General features: G+C 40.4%; 1 protein-coding gene across 1 annotated transcript in view; it reads left to right on the forward strand.

The window, feature by feature from the left end:
* Nucleotides 1–4,524, forward strand: part of LOC137327999 (very-long-chain 3-oxoacyl-CoA reductase-A-like) — a 124,980-nt gene extending 120,456 nt beyond the window's left edge. The window contains exon 11 of the mRNA XM_067994049.1: nt 3,970–4,524. Coding sequence (XP_067850150.1) covers nt 3,970–4,083 — 114 coding nt within the window. The 3' untranslated portion in view covers nt 4,084–4,524. The remainder of the gene's footprint in view (nt 1–3,969) is intronic.
* Nucleotides 4,525–7,925: the final 3,401 nt, after the last annotated feature.

A 7,925-nucleotide genomic window follows, 5' to 3' on the forward strand; every position in this document is an offset into this window, starting at 1 on the left:
TTAACCATCTGGTTGTAGAATTAATGGATATTGTGTCCATGATGCAATGTTGCATATGTTTTTAATTGTCCATTTGAAACTCGAGCTGGGAGGCTGAAGTCATCAAATGTCTGTGTCTTTACATGTGCATCTTTTCTATAAATTAAGTTTTACGTATAGCACACACTTCCTGTAAGTGTCACTTACTTCCTGTGGAAATCTTCTTGTCCTATTATTTCTATCACACTATTGCCTCCCCGCCCATTGGTGCCATCGCCATTTTTGCACGGGCCCCATTTGGACGACTTGTCCAAACTGACTGGCTGTTTGCTTCCCCCTCGCAGTTTCTTGTTAAAGCACATATAATGTAATTGCCAGCTGTACATAGTATAAATACTCCCAAATGCTGCCACAGCCCAGGCTACCCTCGCTACTGCTGACACTACTTAGTGCTGTCATAACCTGCTATCCCACCCAGTACTACCAAACCCCAGACTACCCTCCACAATGTTACTAAATGCAGGACACCCTGCCTTCAACAAATAGTTCCAAACACCAAGATCCCCTCCCCAGTGTTGCCGAACCACGACTCCACTTCACTGCTGCCAAACATTGTAAACCCTCAAGTGATGCTAAACGCCAGGACCCCCACTGAACATCTGCCAAACTGGAGGACCCCTGACTGCTTCCAAAATCTAAACCACTCCTCCTGTGTTGCAAGACACCCATGAATCCACACCCCACTCCCCAAAATCAGCTAATATATATTACAAATTTACTTATTTCCTGTGCCATAATTCTTGTATTTTGCACTTAAACATTTATACCTGTTCAACAACTTATAAACCATTGACTCCTTCCAGATATTACTGAGGCACTATTCTCTACATTGCCATCCATTTCAGAGCTGTAAAAAATCAACTGTTACTGGATAATAGAGTCTGATATTAAGGATATAGTAACAGGGCACTTAGAACATCATAATATGATTAGGCAGAGTCAACATAGTTTTATGAAAGGGAAATCGCTTTTGAAAAATCAATTAGTTTAGTTTTTTGAGGATGTAACTTGCAGGGTCGATATGGGGGACCCAGTGGATGTAGTATATTTGGATTTTCAAAAGATATTCGATAAGGTGCCACAAAATAAGTTTTTACACAAGATTAGGGCTCATGGGATGGAGGTAATATATTAGCGTGGATTGAGAATTGGTTAACAGTCAGAAAACAGTAGGAATAAAGGGGTCGTTATCGGGTTGGCAGGTTGTAACTCGTGGGGTGCCGCAAGGATCTGTGCTTGGGCCTCAGCTATTTACAATCTATATCAATGACTTTGAGGGGACTGAGTGTAATGTATCCAAGTTTGATGATACAAAGCTAGGTGGGAAAGTAAGCTGTGTGGAGGATACAAAGGAATATAAGACAGGTTAAGTGGGTGAGAAGGTGGCAGATGGAGTATAATGTGGGGAAATATGAAATTATCCACTTTGGTAGGAAGAATAGAAAAGCAGAATATTTTTTAAAACGTGAGACTAAGAAATGTTGGTATTCAGAGGGATTTGGGTGTCCTTGTACATGAATCACAAAGTTAACATGCAGGTACAGCAAGCAATTAGGAAGGTTGAATTAGTATGTTGGGCTTTATTGCAAGGGGGTTGGAGTATAAGAGTAAGGAGGTCTTGCTGCAATTATATTGGGCTCTGGTGAGACCACACCTGGAGTACTATGTACAGTTTTGGTCTCCTTGCCTAAGGAAGGATATACTTGCCTTAGAGGGGTGCAACGAAGGTTCACTCAATTTAATTCCTGGGATGAGAGGTTGTGAATGGGCCAATATTCTCGTTCAGAAGAATGAGGGGTGATCTCATTGAAAGGTGTAAAATTCTGAAAGGGCTTGACAGGATAGATGCTGAGATTGTTTTCCCCTGGCTGGAGAGTCTAGAGCTTAGGGGTCATGGTCTCAGGATAAGGGTTTGGCTATTTGACAGATGAGGAAAAACTTCTTCACCCAGAGGGTAGTGAATCTTTGGAATTCTCTACCCCAGAGGGCTGTGGATGCTGAGTCATTGAGTATATTCAAGATTGAGATCGATTGTATATTTGAACACTGAGAATCAAGGGATATGGGGATAGGGCGGGAAAGTGGAGTTGAGGTAGATGATCAGCCATAATCTTGAATGGCGGAGCAGGCTCGAGGGGCCATATGGCCTACTCTTATTTCTTATGCTACCTGCCCCCACTGGATTTCTCTGCTGCCAGCCCTCCCGCAAGCCCAACTGCTGCATGAATTGGCCCCTGCGTGCCCCCCTTCACCCTCATCATACATGCACACCCCTCCATTGCTGTCTATCCACTGCATTTCCGGCTGTGACCGGGAACCTACTTTAAGTTAGCAAAGCAGAGTTTCTTTTTAAAAACTGGTATTTATATAGTGCCTTTCACATCCTCAGTATGCCACAAAGTGCTTTACAGAGAATATTGCTGTTACGTAGGCAAACTTAGCAGTCAATTTGTGCACAACATGGTCCCATGAAATGAGATCAGTGATCAAATAATTTGTTTTGGAGGTGTTAATTGAGGGACGAATGTCAGCCAGGACACTGGAAAAATTCCCCGCTCTTCAAATAGTGCCATGGGTTCTTTTCTGTCCACCTGCACAGGCAGTTGTCACTTCTGATATTTCAGTATTCCTGCAGCTCTGTGCTAAAATCTTGAGTGCGGTTTAAATCAACAACCTTCTGACTTGGGAGAGTGTTTCTACCGTGAGCCAAGTTGATGCAATCCGCAACACCTTAAATCTGATTCCTACTCATGGCTGGAAGCTAAACTTTTCTCACTATGGGCAGGATTTCCAAAAGGGCTTCCCCAGCATTGAGCAGGGGAAACCATTGTTACTTACAATATATACACAGCATGCATTTTAATTGCTGATTTACAGCTGCGATTGAAATGTCAGCTCAACATGCGCTTAAATAACAGGCTTATGGGGAAGCACTTTTCTGAGACCAATGGAAGGGGAAATGATGGTTTACAACTTTCAGATCCTTCGCCTTTTGCTCCCCTCATAGCTCCTTGCACCCCAGGCCACTGATTTATAATTTCCACGGAAATGTGGACATAATTACATAATTTGAACCCTGAACCTGCAATACTATTAACACACCTATAATGCTTTGAATAATTGAGATTGCATTTTATTACTATTGCCATAAATTAGTGGCTCTGATAACATTTTAGGTTACGAGGCATAAAACAGCATGTTGCTCACACTTCCTGTTTCATACTTCCTGTGTCAGATTTTGTCTCACTTTCCTTGCTTCATTCAGATTTTAACAAATCATAACTCAGCAGCTAAGGAATACAAAAAAAAGTCTATCTATAAAGTAAAGCAGAATCTGAACTAATCAAATTGCTCATTATTTCTCAAAATCCATTTTGGTGCAACCAATCTGAACTCAGTAACTGCAAGGTTCTAATCAAACTTTGGAAAAGAAATTCAGCAGCTATTTATTTTACAACCTGCACATTGGGGAAAAAATACAATATATAGCATAACTAACTTGTAAAAATGTGAGAGAATTGCAAAAAATACTTTAACTTAGCTATAAAATTGCCTAATGCAACATTCTATTAAGTTTCTCTCCCTGAGGCTGAACCTTCAATTAGGGGTTGGGGTTTAAGTATAGTTCCAACATAAGATATCTGTGCTCCTGATATACATGTGCCATGGTCTGTATATTGTAATTTGGATTTTATAATTTTGCATATTTTAACATTATTGTAGAAACCTGTTTGTATTCTTTCATAATGGAAAAAAACTGTACACAGTGAATACACATCTAAACAATCATGTAGCAGCTTCAAAATCCCAGGTTGAATGCTTAGATTTAGACTTTTCAGCTGGAAGAACCTTATTTTCTCAAATGAAAATATATAGCATGACATTGCAATTGGTAATTAAAATGTATGTTAATATTCTAATATTCTTTAGGGTTGGATTACGACATCCCTACTTCCAGTGTCTCTGGTCATTAAGCAGTCTATGAAGATGAACCAGGGTCTACGTGCTCGCCACTATAAGAAGCTGAAGGAAAAAGGGGATTGATCAAGATTTGAATGCTGACCAACATGAAGCTCAAGGAAAAATCTGATTCTTTATCATGTTTCTTGTGGCATGAACCAACTCTTTGTTCTATAGGGAGATTTATAACACATTTTGTTTTGCATTGGCTGCAGTGTAACAGCAGTGAGTGTAAAGCAGACTTTTTTTAAAAAAGTTCCTTTGGGGTCCACTGGATTGTGATATTCTTAGCTTTACACTCCAACCCTCTGCTTTTCACTAGCATTCCACTGGTAATCAGAGTTCTGTGTATGCATTTAAGTAACTGAGCACAAAGTTTTGCTTTGCCCTGGCTTTAGAGCTGGCAAAATTAATCTGATCTGGTTTGCACCACTCTAAAAGCAGTTACCAATTTTAAACGCTACCTGCAGCATAACTGGAAAACTAATTGTGCTAGTGACCATATAAAATCATGATTTAAAACTACCTTTTGAAGGTTTTGACTTTTATTTTTCACTTCATAGCGATAAGATGCTTAGAAAGGCATATGTTAAAGATTCCTAAAGCAAATGCTCAGCTAGACAAATACCTGATTTATTTTAGACCACAGTAAAATAATGCAGTTATGAGAATAGGGCTCAAGCTATTGACTTTCTTTTCCTAAAATGTAAATACTACCTATGAAATTGAGTTAGCATAAGTAAATGACTACCCTTCTATACAGATCCTACACACAAAACTGGATTAAGTTCCAAAAATATAAAACCAAGGCAGATTCAGGTCATCTAAACATGGTGTCATTCACATTAAATGTGCTTTTGCAAGTCTATTCAGAAGAGGCAACCACTTGCAACTATTCTGATAATCCCTGACTTGATCTGAAAAGTCCTGTTTAATAGAATAATATTCAGAGGAGTGATAATCCCAGGACAAGGAACTGTACATGTTTTTTGAGACCTTGGAATGTGAACTGCATTTAAGCCAGATATGTTTGCAATATATCCACGCATCTTTGGCTCCAGACCTCAATCATTTGTTGTCGAGAAACATTTATGTAGTAGTTAACTCCTAATGGACATGTATCTTCTATTACATTTTCACATATTGGAGTTAAATACTCCACTTCTGTGCTCCTGGCACATGCTGGAAGCTCAAAATTGCACACTGCCAGCCCATGAGTTTCCATCCATTCATTTTAATGGTTGGAAAATCATGGGTTAGAATTGCACAGTATATACTGTCAGCATATGCAGGGTGCGGAAGCAGAATTTTTACCCCATTATCATTACACTTTTCTTGTAAAAGTGTCCCAAGTGTCTGTCCGCTACTGAGTCAAAACAGCAAAGAACAAACTTGAAAAAATACTTGCTGAAAAAAATACTATAGACCAGCCATTTAATGCCTTAAAGTCCTTTTACTTTATTCGGCGGTGACCACAAACAGCTGGTGACATCACCTTGCTTAAACAGTGATGTCTCTGATTTCATAAGAATGTACGAAATGGGAGCAGGAGCAGGCCATACGGCTTCGAGCTTGCTCCACCATTCAATAAGATCATGGCTGATCTTCAACCTCAACCCTGGTTTTGTGAGAGGAAAATCATGTCTCACGAATTTGAGTTTTTTGAAGGGGTAACCAAGAAGATAGATTAGGGCTGTGCAGTAGACGTGGTCTACATGGACTTCAGCAAAGCCTTTGACAAGGTAATGCATGGTAGGTTGTTACATAAGGTTAAATCTCATGGGATCCAAGGTGAGGTAGCCAATTGGATACAAAATTGGCTTGACGACAGAAGACAGAGGGTTGTTTTTCAAACTGGATGCCTGTGTCCAGCGGTGTGCCTCAGGGATCGGTGCTGGGTCTGCTGTTATTTGTTATTTATATTAATGATTTGGATGAGAATTTAGGAGGCATGGTTAGTAAGTTTGCAGATGACACCAAGATTGGTGGCATTGTGGACAGTGAAGAAGGTTATCTAGGATTGCAACGGGATCTTGATCAATTGGGCCAGTGGGCCGATGAATGGCAGATGGAGTTTAATTTAGATAAATGTGAGGTGATGCATTTTGGTAGATCGAATCGGGCCAGGACCTACTCCGTTAATGGTAGGGCGTTGGGGAGAGTTATAGAACAAAGAGATCTAGGAGTACAGGTTCATAGCTCCTTGAAAGTGGAGTCACAGGTGGATAGGGTGGTGAAGAAGGCATTCGGCATGCTTGGTTTCATTGGTCAGAACATTGAATGCAGGAGTTGGGATGTCTTGTTGAAGTTGTACAGGGCATTGGTGAGGCCACACTTGGAATACTGTGTACAGTTCTGGTCACCCTATTATAGAAATGATATTAAACTAGAAAGAGTGCAGAAAAGATTTACTAGGATGCTACCGGGACTTGATGGTTTGACTTATAGGGAGAGGTTAGACAGACTGGGACTTTTTTCCCTGGAGAGTAGGAGGTTAAGGGGTGATCTTATAGAAGTCTATAAAATAATGAGGGGCATAGATAAGGTCGATAGTCAAAATCTTTTCCCAAAGGTAGGGGAGTCTATAACGAGGGGGCATAGATTTAAGGTGAGAGGGGAGAGATACAAAAGGGTCCAGAGGGGCAATTTTTTCACTCCAAGGGTGGTGAGTGTCTGGAACGAGCTGCCAGAGGCAGTAGTAGAGGCGGGTACAATTTTGTCTTTTAAAAAGCATTTGGACAGTTACATGGGTAAGATGGGTATAGAGGGATATGGGCCAAGTGCAGGCAATTGGGACTAGCTTAGTGGTATAAACTGGGCGACATGGACATGTTAGGCCAAAGGGCCTGTTTCCATGTTGTAACTTCTATGATTCTATGAACTCCACTTTCCTGCCCGATCCCCATATCCCTTGATTTCCGCTAGAGTCCCAAAATCTTATCTATCTCAGCCTTGAATATACTCAACGACTCAGCAACCACAGCCCTCTCGGGTGGAGAATTCCAAAGATTCACAACCCTCTGAGTGAAGAAATTCCTTATCTCAGTCTTAAATGGCCAACCCCTTATCCTGTGTCTGTGCCCTGTAGTTCTAGACTCTCCAGCCAGGGGAAACAATCTCTCAGCATCTATGCTGTCATACCCCTTTCAATTAGATCATCTCTCATACTTTGAAACTCCAGAGATTATAGGCCCATTCTACTCAACCTCTCCTCATAGGATAACCCCCTCATCCCAGGAATTAATCTGATGATCCTCCATTGACCCGCCTCTAAGGCAAGTATATGCTCAGTACAAATTGAAACTATTAAACATTTGAGGCTGGGCAGTTAGTAATACCTTGCAGATATATCTAGAATTTATCTTTTAACACATCTGAATTGGCAGTTGGAGTCTTGTACAATACTCAATTACTGCCTAGTTTGAAGAACACTCTATTTCTGCTTTCTGACATGATTCAGGCAGTTACTTCTAGGAAAATTTTAAATGGAAGAATTTGAGTGGTATTTTCCCAGATGTTATTCAGGTGCACTCCTGTTTCTGCTTGTGAAACAGTTCATGTTTCTAATGCAACTTCATCAGCTCCACCACAGAAGTGAAGATCTGTATCTGAAAAGTAATGACAGAAGAATTGCCATATGGTATGTGAACAGTTTCCCAGTCATGGATATCCCCTGTCAAATGTGACTTAAACCAAGTTGGAAAACAGGATTAAGTGGTATATTCCACTCAGGTTAGTTTTACTTTGACAGATTTCACAGCCAACATAGCACTGGCAATCCCTCTTTGCAATTACTAATGTTAAATATTTGCATTGATCCAAAAGTGCATGAAAATGGATTTTAAAAATATTGGATTTAAAAATGCATCTCTAAATCAGAAGCAGATGTACAGCAGTCAACATTTACTCCACTGATTAGTTTTGTA

Source organism: Heptranchias perlo, chromosome 12 (assembly GCF_035084215.1).
Source record: "Heptranchias perlo isolate sHepPer1 chromosome 12, sHepPer1.hap1, whole genome shotgun sequence".
Classification (NCBI taxonomy): Eukaryota; Metazoa; Chordata; class Chondrichthyes; order Hexanchiformes; family Hexanchidae; genus Heptranchias; species Heptranchias perlo.